We start from the raw sequence: 18504 nt of genomic DNA on the forward strand, positions 1-18504 counted from the left end.
TTTATATATATAAACATTTATGTATGCTTATATATAAGTGAAACGAATGAGACAGCAAAGCCATAAACGACTGTAAAGAATTACAATTTCTTTTTGTTATTATAAGGTATTCACACTACCTGTGAGGCAGTCTAGTGTTCTTTCAAAGTAGACTCAGATTAGTTGTAAATGTACACTGCATATTCTAGAGCAACTATTTAAAAATATTAAAAAGTATAACTTATATGCTTAGAAACTGATATGCCAAGAAAGGAGAGATAATGTAGAACCATATAAAATGTTCAATTAAAACCACAAGAGGCATAAAAAGAATGGGAAACAAAAATAGAAACAAAAACAAAGGCAACAAATAGAGAATAGTAACAAATATGGTAGGTATTATTGGAAGTATATCAATATTCGCTTTAAACTTCAATGGTCTAAATGCACCAATTAAAAGACAGATTGTCAAAGTAGATCTAAAATTAAGACCCAGCTATATGTTGTCTGCAAGAAATCTGCTTTAAATATAAAGATGCATACAGAATAAAAGTAAAGAGATAAAGAAAGATATGCCATGCTATCACTAATCAAAAGAAAGCAAAGTGGCTATATTAATTTTAGACATAGACTTCAGACCAAGGAAAGTTATCAGAGATAAAGAGGGGCATTATAAAATGAAAGAACAATTCTCCAAGAAGGCACCACAGTCTTTAAGGTATAAGCATCTAAGAAAATAGTGTCAAAAATATAAGACAAAAACTGGTAAAACTGCAAGGAGAAATATATGAATTCATTATTACAGTTGTAAACTTTAACATCCCTCTATTAGAAATGGATAGATCCAGCAGGCAGAAAAATAGCACCAACATAGCAGACCTCAACATCATCATCTACCAACTAGACTACAGTCTACTTTATCCAGTAACAGCAAAACACATTGTTCACACATTCTTCTCGAACTCCCATGAAACATTAACCAAGATAGACTACATTCTGAATCATAAAATGCACCTCAAAAAATTTAATAGAAATTATACAAGGTCAGTTCTTGGAACACAATGGAAGTAAACTAGAAATCACTAAAAAAAAGACAGCTGGAAAATCCCAAAATATGTGTAGATTAAACAAAACAATTCTACTAACACTTGGGTCAAAAAAAGACATCACTAGAGAATTTTTTAAATGTTTTGAACTAAATAAAAGCGACTTATCAAAATGTATGGGCAACACAGAAAATAGTAAAGGGAATTTACAGCATTGAATTCATATATTAAAGAAGAAACATCTAAAATCAATCACTTCCACTTTAAGAAACTACAAAACGAAGAGGAAACTGAGTCCAAGTAAACACAAGAAAATAAATAATAACAGTTAAGGAAGAAATCAGTGAAACTGAATACAGATCAAAAGAGAAAAATCAACAAAACTAAAAGCTGGTTCCTTAAAAAAAAAAAAAAAAATCAGTAAGATTCTATCCAGCTAAAGAAAAAGGAGAAGGGACACAAATTACTAACATCATAAATGAAAGAGGGACATCACTTTAACTTCCATGGACATTAAAAGGATAATAAAGGAATACTAAAAATAACTCTATGCCTACAATTTTGATGACATGGATAAAATGGACCAAGCTCTTGAAAGATAGAATCTACCAAAACTCACACAAGAAGAAATAAACAATCTGAATAGGCCTGTATATATTAAAGAAACTGAATAAATTTTAGATTTTCAAACTAGATGATTAACTGGTGAATTACACCAAGTTTCTAGTCTCTTTCAGAAGATAAAAACAGAGAAAATACGTCCTAACTCACTTTATGAGCCCAGCATTACACTAATATGAATAATAGACAAAGGCACTATGAGAAAAGAAAACTAAGATCAATCTCTTTCATGAAGATGGATGCAAAAGTCCTCAACAAAATTTTACCAAACTGAATTAAATAATGTATAAAAGGAATCACAAAGCATGACTAAATGGAATTTTATCCCAGGTATGCAAGGCAAGCTCAACATCTGAAAACCAATTAATATAATCCATCACATTGACAGGCTAAAAATGAAAAATCACATGATTGTATCAACTGATGTAGAAAATCCAACACTCATTCCAGACAAATACTGTCAGTAAACTAGGAATACAGGGGAAGGTCCTCAACTTGATAAAGAATATCTACATAAAACCTATAGCTAACACACTAATAGCAAGATACTCAAAGCTTCCCCACTACAATCAGAAACAAGACAAGGATATCCCTCTCATCACTCCCTTCAACATTGTAATGGGAACACGAGCTAATGCAATGGGCAAAGGAAATAAACAGTATACAGATAGATTGGGAAGAAAGAAATGAAACTGTCTTTGTTCATTGATGACATGATCAACTATGCAGATATCAGAAAGAATCCACAGAAAAACTCCTGCAACCAACATGTGATTATAGCGAGGTGGCCAGGATGCAAAGTTAACATACAAAACTCATTCACACCCTGGAGCAGTGGCTCATGCCTGTAAATCCCAGCACTTTAGGAGGTTGATGAGAGGGGATCACTGGAGCCCAGAAGTTCTAGACAACCCTTGACAACATGGCAAGACCCTGTCTCTACAACAAATTTAAAAATAAGTTGGGTGTGGTGGTGTGCACCTGTGGTCCCAGTTACTCAGAATGCTGAGGTGCTTGAACCCAGGAGGTCGAGGCTGCAGTGAACTGTGTTTGTGCCACTGAACTCTAGCCTGGGAACAGAGCAGGACCCTGTCTCTAACAAAGAAAAAAAAATTGTCATTCGCTTTCTTACATACCAGAAAAGAACCAGCGGCATTTGAAATTAAAAACACAGTGCTATGTAAGTCTAACAAATATCTGTAAGATCCACATAAGGAACAGCACAAAACTCAGAATATTCTGTATGATTTTATAATGATGAAAGAGATGTAATTATACATTTGTTTAAACTCATAGAATGTACAAAGAATGTATCCTATCTTAAACTATGAACTTTAGATGAAATGATGAGTCAATGTAGATTCAATGTACCACTGTGCTGACAATGGAGAAGGCTATGAATGTTTTGGGACAGGGAGTATATAGGATATCGCTGTACCTTTCATTTATTTTTGCTGTGAACCTAAAAGTGCTCTAAAAAAAAAAGAGTCTATTTAGAAAATATATTTAAAAATGAAGATAGCCACATCATAAGGGTAAGCAAAATTAATTTTTACTTCTGACTCAATTCTAAAATTCTGCTAATCTCATTTAAGCAAAAACTACAAAATGAACTATTTCTGCAGTAAAAATTTAACAAAATGCTAAGAATAACCATGAAAAATGTGCATATCAACATTTAAAACTTTGTTAAGTCAAGACAATTGTAATATTTTACAAATGTCCAACATTATTTGAAAATATAGGTCAGTCAACTGCATTCTTTTAATGTGACTAAAACAAGCACCAAAACAAAAAATTAATTGCAGCATTCAGACTAATATGTAATTATAATATAGCATCGGAATAGGCCTCTAAGTACCTCCTTCCACTATTATTTTTAGTAAGAAATGTTTTATTATTTATAAACAAATTAGAGTGGCTGAAAATAATCATTCTTAATATTCACTGTTTTAGAGTTAGAACTGTCTCTGAAGAGGCCAAAATGACTTATATTTATTATCACAGGCACTTCTCTAGAATGGCTTTTGATATATAAATATACTTTTAAAGGAACCACTTGTTTAAACTACAATTATTATGTAGACATAAATAATAGTGGTTTGGGTTAAATGAACAAGAAAGAATGTAAATTCTCACATGAGTAAAAACAGTTTTTTATCCCAGCATCCATTCCCAGATGCCTAATGGCTAAGTTCTTTTCTCAAGTAAATTAAGTGGATTTTAAAAGAAAAATACAACGCATTACAAAAAAAAAAACAGTACAAAGACTGATTTTAAAAGAAAAATACAACGTATTATGAAAAAAACAGTACAAAGAAAAATTTGTTTCAACAGTTTTTCACCTTTTCAGAAGACAAAAAGAGGCAATTACACAAAAGGAAAATCATTTAGCAGAAACTACTGCACCAGCTGATGCCACCAGATTTATAGTTACCTTTGACACAGTGCTGCTGTGAAAAAGCAGAGGTATTGCTATTACAAGAAAAGATTATGTACTTTCAAGAAAAAGCGGGATTAGGCACTCCAACAAACAACTTCACCAGGAAAAGCTTCAAAAGTTCTAGACTGTACTTATTTGAAGGAGAAACAAGACCAAACACTATTATTAAAACACTTTCAATTGTTTAAAACCTGCCATTTAACAGTAACTACAATGTAAGTTCTAGGACTCGTCATATATTTTACAAATAACAAGCTGTATAAAGCAAACCTTATTTTTCAAATGAAAATTAACATAAAACAAAAATTATCAGCTGTTTATTTAAAAACCTTTCTAGGTAAATGTTCACGCTAAAATCATAGCTCCGACAAATAAAGAAATATGCTCGGCAAACTTCGTTTGTTTGTCATATATATATTTTTAGCTATACCTCCAAAAGAATTAATACCAGTTGGAGAAATGGTATCAAGTAAAAATTAGCCTTATTTACTAAATAAAATGATATCTATATTTACTGCTACTGGAAAAAAATGCAAATAGTGGTCAATGGGCAACTATAAAAAATTGTCAAAAAGTGGATATAATTTCAGTTTCCAATTAAATTACCATATATGGTCTTTCCAAGAAGAGGCATGTAATATATCCGACTCTAAAAAAAGTGACCAAGAATCTGAATTTTCTTCTAGAAGCTTTATGAATTTTTTTAAAATACATTATTCATTTTTCAGGTCTTTTTCTTCCCCAGTTACTTTTGACCAACATTTGTATACATCAAATAAGTCACAGTATTTTAATAAAAGGCATCTATCTGAATGTACCTACACATATCTATATATGAAGAAAGATATTAAGGAAAAGTTACAAAGGAAATTATATTTTTAATTAAAATTAGGAAGTCAAGCTAAATATTTCAATAATCAAGCTAATCACTGAACTACCCCCAAAGGATGCCTACTTAAGCTACCTTTATTATTATATTAATCATAATTCAACAGAGATAATACCCCTCTCACAAGATTAAAAAAAAAAACCTGCAAAAAAATTTTACCTTGATATATAGAGTTACTATGTATTACTAAAAATTACTGATACTTGGCTGGGCGCAGTGGCTCACATCTATAACCCAAGTACTCTAGGAGGCTGAGGTGGGTGGGTGGCTTGAACTCACTGGTTTGAGACCAGCCTGGGCAACATAACAAAACCCCTTCTCTATATGAAAAAAAAAAAATACAAAAATTAGCCAGGCATGGTGGCATGCATCTGGAGTCCCAGCTAATTGGGAGACTGAAGTGGGAGGATTCCTTGAGCCCAGGAGGCAGAGGCTGTAGTGAGCCTAGATAGCACCACTATACTCTGCCTGCATAAGAAAGCCAGAACTTGTCTCAAAAAAAAAAAAAAAAAAAAAAAAATTAAGAATCTTTTATTTTTAACTTAAGGCTAAATTTCAACTAGTAACAAGTGCAATTAATAAAATTTAAATATAAAAATGTATTCTTTACTGAACATTTATCTCTGCATATCCTTTAAAATCAAGCCAGGCTGATAAACTAAGGCTGAGATTGGCAAACTGGCCTCTGGGCCAAATCCAGCTATTTGATTTTATAAATAAAGTTTTGTTGAAGATCACTTATACTTATGTTGTTAGATATTGTTTACAGTTGCATTTGTGCTATATATAAGCAGAGTTGAGTAGTTGTCACAGAAACTATAAAGCCTATAATTTACTATCTAAACTTTTTATAGGAAACGTTCGCTGACCCATAAAGACTCAGATCTTCTTTAAATGTCTGCGCACACACACATACTCATCCACCCTGTAATCCTTACTGAAGAACATAAAGTTGATCACTTAGGAATCTGTATGTTCCCTTGTCTTGATGTTATAATTTATACACTACTACTGTCTAATTTCTGGACTCTTGATAAAGGAGAGGATACTAGCTGATATTGCTGATTTGCATTACTTTCGACTGCACTGAATCTTTTCATATCCTCTAACATTCTTCAATTTATTTTAAAAGAAAATGCCACTCTATATTACAGTTATAATTTCTAAAAGGTCTATTGTTAGACATTTAATGTCACATATTACTTATAAAAAATGGTAATACAGAAATTAATATTTTAGACGCTCAACTAAGAAAAAGATGGCTAAACAGGTTGGAAGTAGGGATGGAATCAAATCAAAACATTTATCACAAAGACAAAGGCACTGGGTTTTAAACATAAGATCTATTTAAACAGAGAAAAGCATATTCTAGACTTAAGGAATCACTAAACACACGACCATTGTAGAACACTGACTAGTAAGCAATAAACTGTGTCCACAATTCTTACCCCTACCTCCTTTGCCTCAGCTTACCTTCCACTAATAGCCAAAAGAAAAAAGTTCCATGGTAAACAAGCTGGTGTGCAAAATATATTTAAAAGGAAATATGAGGAAAATAAGAGATTAAACCAACCAACTGGAATTGCTAAATCTGAAAGATGGCAACATATTTATTCAAAAATATTAAAAATGGTAATGCAGATATACATATCACTAAAAAGTCCTTATTTTTATTGCTGCTAAGAAAAATCAGAAATGCATTCAAATTAAAGTACAAAGTAATTGTATAGAAACCTGACTGTCTCTACAGGAAGTCTGAGTGATTAAATCAGAAAGCACCATAACTTCTTAGAATAATTTGTGCTGCATGTGACTAAGGGAATGAGATATATCAAGTACCTTTTTGGCAATCCTTAGGATTATAGTTTTATGAACTCTTAGTTTATCTCATAAAAATCAGTCAGTAATCACTTTATCTTGCTTCCGAGGAACTTTTATAGAACTAACCATGTTTAAAATCTGTCTTCATAAATTCAAATCCAAATCTAAAAGGTATTTATAGTGAAATGCCCTTTTCTTTACATAAATCTGTTAGAGTCTTAAACAGATAAACATCTGTTTAGGTCAAACCAAAAAACTATTTCCTTAATCTGCCAGCCCAACACCAAGAATACCTTCTCGTCAGGAAACTCTCATTTAAACATCGAAAACAAATACACATTCTGATTATTACTATTATTGCATAATACTGATATCCTAATTATTAATTTTCTTCTTGTAGGCTGGGCATAGTAGCTCATAACCTATAATCCCAGCTTGAATCCAGGAGACCAGCCTCAGCAACACACTAAGACCCAATCTTTGTACACATGCGCCACGCGGTCTCTCGCGCGCGATCTCTGTGTGTGTGTGTGTGTGTGTGTGTACACACACACAGATATTATATATATTATATATATATAATATATATAAAATTAGCCAGGTGAGGTGGCTCGTATCTATGGTCTCAACTACTGAGGCAGGAAGATCGCTTGAGCCTGGGAGGTATAGGCTGCTATGAGCTGCGATTGTGCCACTGTATTCCAGAGCAAGACCCTATCTCAAAAGAAAAAAATTATTCTTGTAAACAATGTGCCTCTTCCAGTGCATAAAGCCAAATTGATCCAACAACTAAAGGTTATCTTTAATTTAGTGATACTCAACCCCTATAGTCCAGTTATCTACATGTACATGCCCAGTGATTATTACTCCAAATTGTACTACACCATTACCAAATTTAGTACTCAAATTACATACCAGCAATTCAAGGAAGATAGTTTCTATAATAAATCTCTAAAGACTATTACGATCATGTGATTATGAACTCAATATTGTTAACTTATTTTAATTTTACATCCTGACATTTAACAACCAAGAAAAGAAGGTAAATTTTGTTAATGGCATTAAAAAATGTCCTGGTTTCCGATGTCATAATGAGACCTTTCTGTTATACATAGAAAATGCTACAATCCACCATCTTAGTATTCAATGTGAGCTACTGTTTCAAGGAAAGATATCTATGTTAGTTCATTCACATGCTCTTTCCTGGTCCCTTCTGTAAACAAAGGTTGACACTTGTGCTTCTACTGACTTGCATTATGGATGTAGTCAATGGATACAAAGCTGAGGGAGCCACAATGGCATGGAGTCTAATACTTCATCCTCATTAACAGGAACTCAGAGGAGTCAAACAGAAGAACCCTCTACAGGAACACAGTCCAAAGAATTCCTAAATCCCCCACAGAAAAGAAATTCTAAGATCCAAAAGTTGGAAGGATTCTTGGAAATAACACAATTTCTTCATTTTACACAAAGGAAACTGAAGCATAGAGATTTTAGTTCACTTATACAAAATGAGTCTGAAGATTATTAGAACAAGAATCACCTAATAATAAGGTAATTCTTCCAAAATGTCTTCACTTTTTCCTTGAGGATGGCAAAGTTAAGTTGTAATTTCAAATGAATTACACTAAAAACCAAACAGAAAGCAAAACAAACAAAAAACAAAAAAAAAAAAAAACAAGAGATAAAAATTCACTTAAGGTAAACAGGCTTACAAAGCATAGACTTGATTCTCCGATAGCTAACATATTCTTTTCAGTTCCTTGGTTTCTATCACATTTGTTTTCCTCCACAAGAAATCCACTGCAAAATAAACTGTCTCCAAGCAGACTCCATTTCTGGTTGTTCTGAAATAAATGTGCCTATTCCTCCTGCTGCAGTAGTCCATGCTAAGAATCACAACTTACAGCTGATACAGCACTCATTCTTCCCTTTATGCAATGTCTTCTTAAATGACGAGCTAAGAGTTGAGATATGAATTGAGGTATTTCAAGCTCCTTGTTTCTCCTGCACAATTACAATTCCAAATGACCAGAACTCTTCCATGAACAAAAAGGATGAAGGAGGAGGAAAGTGGCTATGAACAAAAACAACGGAAGGGGAGAAGAGTGGATAACAATCTGGCGTGGTGGCTCCTGCCTGTAATCCCAGCACTTTGGGAGGCTGAGCTCAGGAGTTCAAGAACAGCCTGGACAACATGGTGAAATTCTGTCTCTACCAAAAATAAAAATAATTAGTGGTGGCACACATCTCTGGTCCCAAATACTTGGGAGGCCAAGGTGGGAGGACTGCTTGAACCCAGCAGGTGAAGGCTCAAGTGAAATATAATCCTGCCACCGCACTCCAGCCAGGGTAACAGAGTGAGACCCTCATCTCTGTTGGGGGTGGGGGGAACACCCAGCAAAATTCTAGCTAAACTAATTACCTTTAACTATTTCAAACAAAAATCACTTCCAGTTTTTTTTCCCATGGTATCATTATGTTTTATAAAATAAAATTAGTAAGTAGCAAGTCAAAATATTCTAATGCTGTCTTGTAAGTACAGTACAGAAAGTCATTAAACAATAATTTATTTAGCATTTACTATGTGTGAGAAACTTTCACATACATTACTATCACGTCTAAGTAGCAATTTTGCAAACTTGTGGTTGAGAAGAACACAGCCATTTTAAAGACACACTCAAAGAGAAAAATAGTGCTTTTCAATATCTTTTTGTCAAAGTTTGTATTAACTACAAAAATAAATGAAGGCCCTCTTACAGTTGCCACTCAGTATTTGCTGATAGAAATGAAGGACCTGAAAATCAAAGCCACAGGAAAATGCTCATATTAATAATAATAATGTATACCAAAACATTCCTTCATGATCTTAAAAGCTACACACACATTTTATTAGATTTAAATGTGACAATAACATCGCAAACTAGGTAGGGTTATTATTCTTATTTAACTGGTGAAAAACTTGGGCTAAATGCAGTGGTTCTCAACCAGGGGCACCTGGAAGTATGTTGGAGGGTTTGGGTTACCACACTGGCAGGGTAGGCAACATGGGCATTTAGTAGGTGGGAGACAGGGATATTAAATATCGTGCAATGTGCTGGACAAACCCACAGAATTAGCCTCCCTCAAATGCTACCACTTTGAGAAACACTGACAGAAAATAAATGGACAATGTCTAACAGCTAATAAAGACTTTAAATATAAATTCAATAACAAAATTGTGGAAATCACCAAGGACCAGACCAAAAAACACAAAACAGTGAAAGTACATCAAATTCTCACACTAAAATAAGTAGTTCAGGCTACACTCTCAAAATGGTCAAATGATAAAAGTAAAAGATAACACACTTTCAAACTCAACATTTCTCTGCCACTTCTTTGCTAAGTTTTCCACTTCGTTTGTAATTGCCTCATTGGTTTACTTGCAAAGCCTTATCATTCTTAGTTACTCCCTAAGATTTTGCACAAACAAGTCAAGCCCTTCTCCAATTTCCATTCTGCCAGGCCTGTTTTGGATCTACTTTACTATCTATATCTGTGAGGTTTGCTTGGTCCATCCTTTTCATCTATGACACCACTACCCCATTCATCATGCTAAAAATCACTCTTTTTTCCTGTCAGCATGTCAGCATCTCCTATTATACAACTATGATTCTAAACTGAACATCATGCAGATATTCAGGTTAACATTCAAGACCCTCAACCATCTCCTTATTTCTCCTGCTAACTCAATTATTCCAACCAGCCCCTTTAGCACTCCTCCAAACTGGCATGATAACATTCTTTTCATACTTTTGCCCATACTGTTTTCCTTCCCTAGAATATTTTCCCACTCCTTCCTCCCTGTCATCCTGAATCCTTGTCTACCAATGTGTAGAAATGTTCATCAAATCCAACAAATTTACATGTAACTTAACTTTTTGTAATGTCAGTAGAGCTCTAAATAATTATCTAATTTCAACTGCTTATTTAGTTCCAGTCTTTTGATTAGGACTGGAAACTTTTTAAAGGGAAGGACTACATTTTCATTTCTTTTGTATTACTCCCCTAGAAGAATATATAGCTACTTGAAATCACAAAATTGTTCCTTGAAGAAATCACTTAATACTGCACCTGCATTTCTATAGTTTAAAAAAAAAAAAAAAAACTAATTCAAGGACATGTAATTATTTAGTGGAAACAGAAAAATCAGAATTCAGGTCACAATTTATCGTCTAATGTTGTCTGACACTCAGGTGCTTGTTAACTCTGAGGTAAAAAATCATTTTGTAAGCCTGTCTCCAGCAACATTACTCTGCAATAAAACAGACAATATCATAATAGAGATCATCTATTTCACTGTATTTTCCATTGTCAAGAAGACAATGAAAGAGGTTCGAGAATAATTTGACAACTCTTTTTAAACAACCTCAAATTTTTATACAAGTTCAGTAAACTTGAAATTCCATTTTTCTGCTCAGTCCTTGAAATATTCATATATAAAATGACTTCATTGTGTTTAGAAAAAATATATTTGAAAAATAAGATCAGGATAACCCATAATTACATTATAGTATAAACAATTTGAAATTTTGGTAGTAAATCAGAAGTCTAGATAAAGACAATAGCATTATTAAAAATACCTTCATTCCTCAATCTCATATTCTTTCCAGAAGCCAAGTAGCTTTAGCATTCAGCATATTTATATCATCCATCATTTGCTATACATGAATGTATAAATACATTAAATTTATTTTGCATTATTTGTTAATTATTATTAAAGGATTCAGATTTTCACTAATCATTGTCTTCAAATATTAGCTATCAGATTTAACATTCTTGTCTGGTTTTTCTATTTTAATCCAGAGTAGATAAATCAACTCAGTATAGTACTCTTAACATTTAGGAAGATATTCTATCAGTCAAATCACATTTGGAATTGTAATCGCCTAATAATTCTTCTGAAAATATCTCCTACTCTAGAAGTCTCTTTTCTGCTCTAATGACACCTTTTAGGACAGCTGTGTTACAGGTTACAAGAGTCTAATATAAGAAGAAAATAAAGGATCAAAAGTAACCAATTGCAATACAAAAGTATACAAAAGATCACAGTCAACAGACACACATTTATAATAAATTTGCATATTAAACCAATGTGGAGATTTGAAATTTAGGTGTCTAGTTTCAAAAATAACAAAGGAGACACTAACATATATCTTAAAGCACATATGTAAAAAATTAGATAAAAATGTAAAAAGGGCTTAGTCATTTTCTATAAATCAGAACCATAATAAACAAAGATCAAAAGCTCATCTGCTACTGAAACCTAACAGAAGGAATGACTAGGTGGTATTACCGGCAAGCAAGCCAATTTATCCCTCTGGAATGTTCACAGAAATCTCATAAAAAGGCCAAGTAGAAAGTAATTTGGTAAATAGTTTCCCAGACTTCATTCTTAGTAAGAAGGCTCTAAAACAACTATATTAGAGTATAATTGCAAACCATACTTACAGGTTCACTTTTATTCACATAATATTTAGCTATAAAAAGCATATATACCAAAAGTCATATACAAGTGATTTTGGCCACCTGATGCTTGATTTTAATTGGCAATTAGCACTAGGCCTAACACTTTACACCTTTTGTGCCAACTTGCTAATTACTCAGATGCATTAGGGTAAAGGTGTTGTCTAAGGATCTGGTTTTATAAAATCAGCCTTGCTGGTGGTATTCACTTATAATTACACTAAATTATAAAAGGGCTAGATTGGCTGTTAAAAAGAAAAAAGGTTATTTACCAAAAGAAGGTCGAGACCACACCGGTAAAACAGTACAACCTAAACTCATTTTAAAGAAAAGCAAAATAATGGAAAAATAGCTGATTTAATTTAACTTTACTTTCCTTCTTCTAGTCCATTTACCAAATTCTTTTGTTGGGATAAAAAAAACCTGCTTTCAGTTCCAAAGAACGCATCTAGATCCAACGCTGTACTAGTCTCATCACTACAGAGTTTTGCTGAACACTCAGTACCCACACTGACAAAATAAATTAATTCCCATCTTCACACAACCCTAAACTAGATGGTCTTGATCACTGGGTTCAAGAATAAAAATGTCTAAACAATTGAAGCCAAAAAATATTCTGGTCATAACTATCTAGATATTTGGGCAAGAGCATTTCAGACATACTGTCTCAGAAATTAACAGATTCAGGTCTAGCCTGGTCATATTTTGCCATTTATTTACTATGTACAGCAGACTTCACTTAGTAACACAGTTCAATACTCCATCTGAAAACTTTTATTAGCATTTTGAAGATAGCACACTAAATGACGAATAAAATTTGAAGCATATCTTTATACCACATAGTACTTCTTTGAAATAGTGACTTTAAAATAGAAGTAAAATGCCTGACAACATTTAACTCAAATGCAAGTTCCCTCGCTCCTTCTCGGGAGCCAGAAAAATTCTAAATGTGAAGGGGAAATCTCCTCCCCTATCCCACATTTCTTTTTTTTTTTTTTTTTCTGACAATAGTAATGTCTATTGAGATCATCTAGTGATTTTTCTTCTATTTATCACCAACACATTACTCATTAATATGTAGGAGGTAGATACCCTACAGATGGCTGGATACAAAATCTTACCCTTAAGTTTAAAAATAACAATATATTTAGGTTAAGTATGCTTAAAAGTTACAGTAAAAGAAAACACATTTTATTTCAATACAAAAATAGAAAGTGAGTAGTCTGTATTGTTCTTAAAAAAAATCTTGAAAAAAATCTTTTGAAGTATCTGAAAAAAGTGCCTGATAAAACTAGCATAGTTCATATATAACCAGGAAGAGTCACTATTTCTGCACTAGTAGTTTCATGTATAGTAACCTAACAGTTTTTACAAATACATAGCAAATGCAGACCATAAAAGAGAAAAAATATATGGAGAATTTATCCCTATGCACTTTTCAAGAAAAAGGTCTACAAAGTGCCAGAAATATTAACCCTTTACAACTATTTATAGAAAATTCATTTGCTGCATTTATTTTCTGCTAATGGTTTTTCTACATGGCCATGCCAAAAACAACCAAATTCAAATATAACCTCTAATTCATTAGAATATGTCATAAGTTCAGTGTCTACTATGCATAATATTTTAAAAAGTCATCGTCTTTAAACCTCATCCTTAACATTCATGAGACCAATAGTATAAGCAGATATATTTTCCCTTAGAAACTTCTATCTCCTTACAAAGAAAATTATTATAATAATACTTTAGACCTCTATTTGGATATATGTTTTGCTACTATAAACTAAGAGCTAGAAACATCACTGCAGCATATAAGCTGAATCATAATCAAGGGAAAAGCCAACACACGATTTCTCATAGTATACATCTGATCACACCATTTCTTTGAAATTAAACAGGAAAAGAAAAATTTTCTTTGGAACTAATCAGCAACACACAAGGACTTGGGAGAATAAAGTATAAGTTAAAAAATAAAATTAAAGAAAGGATACAGCCTTAAAGCACCAGTCTGAGTTCCCACTGCCAGGATCTTCTGTACAGGATCAAAGGCCAGGGCTGAGGGTTGATAGGGAAATCCATGGCGAACAGTCTAGGGATGGGCAAGTGACATCACAGCAACAAAGGCAGCAAGCGAAATTTAAAAATAGAAAAGTCGACAGAGGCATTAGGATTTAGAACCAACTACCACTGATGCAAAACAAATACACATGCACTTACTGCTTTTAAAGAAATAAGTAAAACCTACATTAACAAAGTTATTCACATAGAACCCGAAACTAACAAAAATGTAGTCCAGTGGCAGGCTTTAATTTCTACTTTTCCGTAATACTGGTATTCCATTGAACAAAATCTTTGACTAATATTCTACACTATTACATCCGACACCGAATGGCTGAAGTTTGGAATAGTCCAAAATTCTGTAAACCCATCAAATGCAATTCATGCTTTATTTTGGCAGTATTCATTTCATCATTACTTTATTTGGATGCTAACACGAGTACTTCTAAGGAAATACTGTCATATAATTACTTTAGTCAAGCATTCAGTAAAACAAGAAACCTCTATCCCAACATTTTACACTTGTAACAGAACGAAGATGAATACATTTATTTTTGAAATTTACTATTAATGCCATAATTATTTTAGAGCATTAGACCAAAATATATATTTATGTACCCACTTTCTAAAAACTCTGACATACAAATACATGGCTATTTATGAAAAAGGCAGATATTAGTACCGAGACAAGTTTATGTTTCTCATTAAGCAGCTGGTGAATTAATTCGCTGCATCATTCTTTCTGAATTACAAAATGCTATGGCAATTAGCGTGCCATTAACAGGCAAAAATCTCAGTACTAACTTTTTAACAAACATAATGATTAAAAAAAAAAACCTGCGATTTCCTATAGCAAGCCATTCACACCACATTTTAAGGGAAAACTGAGCAAAGGTTTGGTAGAACAGGTTTGGCTTTTTGATAAACAACATTCATTAGACACCGTTTCCAAAGGAAACTTCGAAGTTGGTGAATCATATTAAAACGCTTGAATATAAAAGCTTCCAGGTTAGTAGTGGCAGTGTCAGAATTAATGGTCAGCTAACAGTTTGAAGCAACCTTAAACTGACTGCTGCATGTGCAAAAGGGAGAGAGCAAAAACAACGAAAAGGAGTAATGTATCAATTTCCAAAACAACCCATCCAAGAAACGTTTGCTAGGGGTGCAACGAGCTTTTCATTAGTTATTACTATTGGCGTTCTCTTCCCTTGCATTCCCATGTCCAGCCCGAGCAGCCCCCTTAAAAGAACCCCAATTTTTCAATGACGGCGTCGCGGGGCTGCGCGCTCCGTTCACCTTGCAGAGCTGAAAGTGCTCGGACTGGAGCGTTTCCTGGATCTCCGGCTCCCGGTTCCCAGGCGGATGCTGCTGCTGCTGCTGCTGCTGCTGCGACGCCGAGGACGAGCCGGCGGTCAGGCCGTCCAACACCTTCCTGATGTTGAATTTCCTCATGGTCTCGGCGGGGCTCCCCCGCAGCCCGCGAGGCAAGGCAGATGGGGTCCCCGGGCGGGGGAGACTAGCCGGGGCCGAGGACAGCTTCGACCGCGGAAACGGAGGAGCGGGCGTGTGAGGGCAGGGAGGCAGCTGGGGGGAAGCAGAAGATAATCCGAACAGGAAACGCCGCGGCGGCAGGAGCGGCGGCCGCCAGAGCCCCGGGCGGCGACCCCTCTTCCTCCGAGGCCGCCGCTGCTCGGCGCGGCTGCTGTGGCGCCGCTTCGGCCGCCGCCGCCGCCTCCTCGCTCCGCGGCCCGGCAGCAGCAGCAGCAGCAGTGGCGGCGGCGCCCGAGCCCGCTCAGCCCAGCCTCACCTGGCCGCGGGCGGACTCTGCGCCGCGCCGCCGCCCCGGCTCGCCCCCGCCGCCGCCACCGTCGCCGCCGCGTCCATGGCCCGCGGCCCCGCCGCTGCTCGCCCGCCCCGGCCCCGCAGTCCCTCGGCGGCGTCCTCCGGCTCCTTTTCCTCCTCCCGGGGGTCGCCGGCTCTCCGTCGGCGGCCGCCGCTCGGCCTCCCCGCCCGGCCTCGCACGCAGGGCGCCTGGGGTGGGTCCCCGCGCTGCCCGCCTCGCTCCGTCGCGCTCCTCCGCCGCTGGACCGGCCCGCCCTCGCCGCTCCCGAGCCCGGCTGCCTTCCTCAGGCGCCGCCGCGGCCGCCGGCTCTCCCCGCCCAGCCGCTCCCCCTCGCCTGACAGGGCGCCTCGGCACACGGCACCAACGCCCGCCCCGAGCAGCGGCGGCAGCCGCGGTTACAGCGCGGGCCGCGGCGGTGGCGGCAGCTGGGCCTCCGCGGAGCCGGGCTGCGGGACCTGCGCATGCGCGCCGCAGCCCGGTTCTCCCACCCTGGCCCCGCAGGCCCCCAGCCCCCCAGCCGGAGCGAAGCTGGGACTTAAATTATCTCCTGCGAAAATCCCAGACGCTGGCTAAATTTCTCCCACCCTAGTCGCGTTGCCAGAGTATGCAGCTGCTTCTCTTGCAGCTGGCATAGTAAAAACGTTGACGACTAACAAGCAGAGGAAACATTTCTTTCCAATTCGGTCATTACAGCCGGGGGGGTTGATGCTTTCCCCCGTTAATGGGGGGCACGCTCCCGGCCGCTGGCTGCAGTATTATTGTTCTTACTTTATTGACGGGCTTTGTTTTTGTTTGATTGGATTTGAGTTTTGGGAAAGAGCGTCTAGACAACGATTATGTCAGTGGCAGGAGGATGATGGACTTGGGTAATAGAAAAGGAGAGAAACCTAGACGGGGGGAAAAAAAATGGATTCTTTACTGCAGCTGTGACTGTTGGTGGAACGCGTCTGGACTTAGTGGGTAGCTGCTGGGATGGAAGAGGCTGCCAGCGGGGAGCGGCTCCAGGGCCGATGTCTGCCCAGGCCGATGACACCGCCCCGCACCCAGCCGCTCGCCCGGGAGGAGCGCGGGTGGCAGGAAACGCCGGGCTGCCACTCTTTGAGAACCTTCAATCCGCCCTGACGCTGATTAGCCACTCAGTAATCCCCCGGGAGCTTCACTCTTGAACGGGGAAATGGGGTAGGATGAAGTTTTTGCTCAGATCTTTCCGCTGCCGCACTGCCCATCTCGCGTGGAGGTTTGGAGACAAATATCTGGCTCAAGTTGAAAAAGACATATTCCTGCCGGGGAAACCTCCCGGACAGGAACCGGACAGGTGGACGAAAGCACAGGCACTTGATTAGGAAGAATGTGGAAATAGGAAAGTAGTAAAGAAGGAGGCAAGTGCAGGAAGACTGATCCTAATTCGGGGAGAAAGGGTCAAGCTCCAGGCGCGACCGACTCCTCGAGCTTTTGGGTCTGCGGAAAAGCAACGGAAACCCTACGAAGGGTTTTTTTTAGTTCAGAACCTGTCAGAAGCACCCGCCCTCTTCTTTATGATTGGCCACTCCCCGCCCCTAGAGAAATCTTCGTCACTCTATTGGTTGATGTGACCAGCCTTCAAGAGCAGTCTGCGAACCAACTACGATTGGGACCAGGAATTTCGGGAAATGTAGTTCACTGTGCAACTTCCGCATCCACGGACAATGCCTTACGTTTGGAACCCACAAAATTTTGATTTGTCTTTTAATTTTATTGAATTAATTAATTCACTGAGTGCAACGAGCAATATAACAAATTTGAGGACATTCTTAAACTATTTCCAAGTAGCTCTGAATTTTTTATTTAGTTAGTTCTCTAACATTTTGTTGAGTGTGAGATTGTGTGCTAGGTACTAAAGACACGAAAATGCAATTCTTGCTTTCAGCAAGCTCACTACAGCCTAACGGAGATGACTTTTAACATAACTAGTAATTGTAAAACGATGTGATGAGTCCAATGATGGAATAATACAGGAGGACGGCAGAGGGCCACTTCACTGGCCAGGAAGGCTTGGACATGGTGACGCCCACCTTAGATCATGCCAGATAAGGAGGAGCAGACCATTGGAAGACAACGGGGAGGAGAACCTCAGAATTACCCTGAGGCTTCTTAAAAATGCATGTGACTCGAGAGGGGGAAATCGCAAATCAGACAGATCACAACCCCATAGAATTGTATGATCTGCCTTTTTACTTACCTAGGTCTAAAATAAATCTATTGGATAATTTTTCATCATTGGATTATAAAAGTTTCTGGAAAAAAAGACCATTTCTTGTTC

At 37.2% G+C, this 18504-nt stretch overlaps 1 protein-coding gene across 4 annotated transcripts in view; it reads right to left on the reverse strand.

Moving 5' to 3' along the window:
* Positions 1 to 15930, reverse strand: part of STXBP5 (syntaxin binding protein 5) — a 170724-nt gene extending 154794 nt beyond the window's left edge. For 2 of the 4 annotated variants that reach the window (XM_039467624.2, XM_074397306.1), the window contains exons 1-2: positions 15659 to 15930; positions 14296 to 14393 (exon numbers count right to left, since the gene is read on the reverse strand). In XM_039467624.2, the coding sequence (XP_039323558.1) occupies positions 14296 to 14393; positions 15659 to 15814 (254 nt within the window). In that variant the 5' untranslated portion in view covers positions 15815 to 15930. The remainder of the gene's footprint in view (positions 1 to 14295; positions 14394 to 15658) is intronic. The other 2 variants (XM_039467625.2, XM_039467623.2) reach the window with 1 other exon arrangement.
* Positions 15931 to 18504: the final 2574 nt, after the last annotated feature.

The sequence above is a fragment of the Saimiri boliviensis genome, chromosome 4 (assembly GCF_048565385.1).
Source record: "Saimiri boliviensis isolate mSaiBol1 chromosome 4, mSaiBol1.pri, whole genome shotgun sequence".
In the NCBI taxonomy this organism is placed as follows: Eukaryota; Metazoa; Chordata; class Mammalia; order Primates; family Cebidae; genus Saimiri; species Saimiri boliviensis.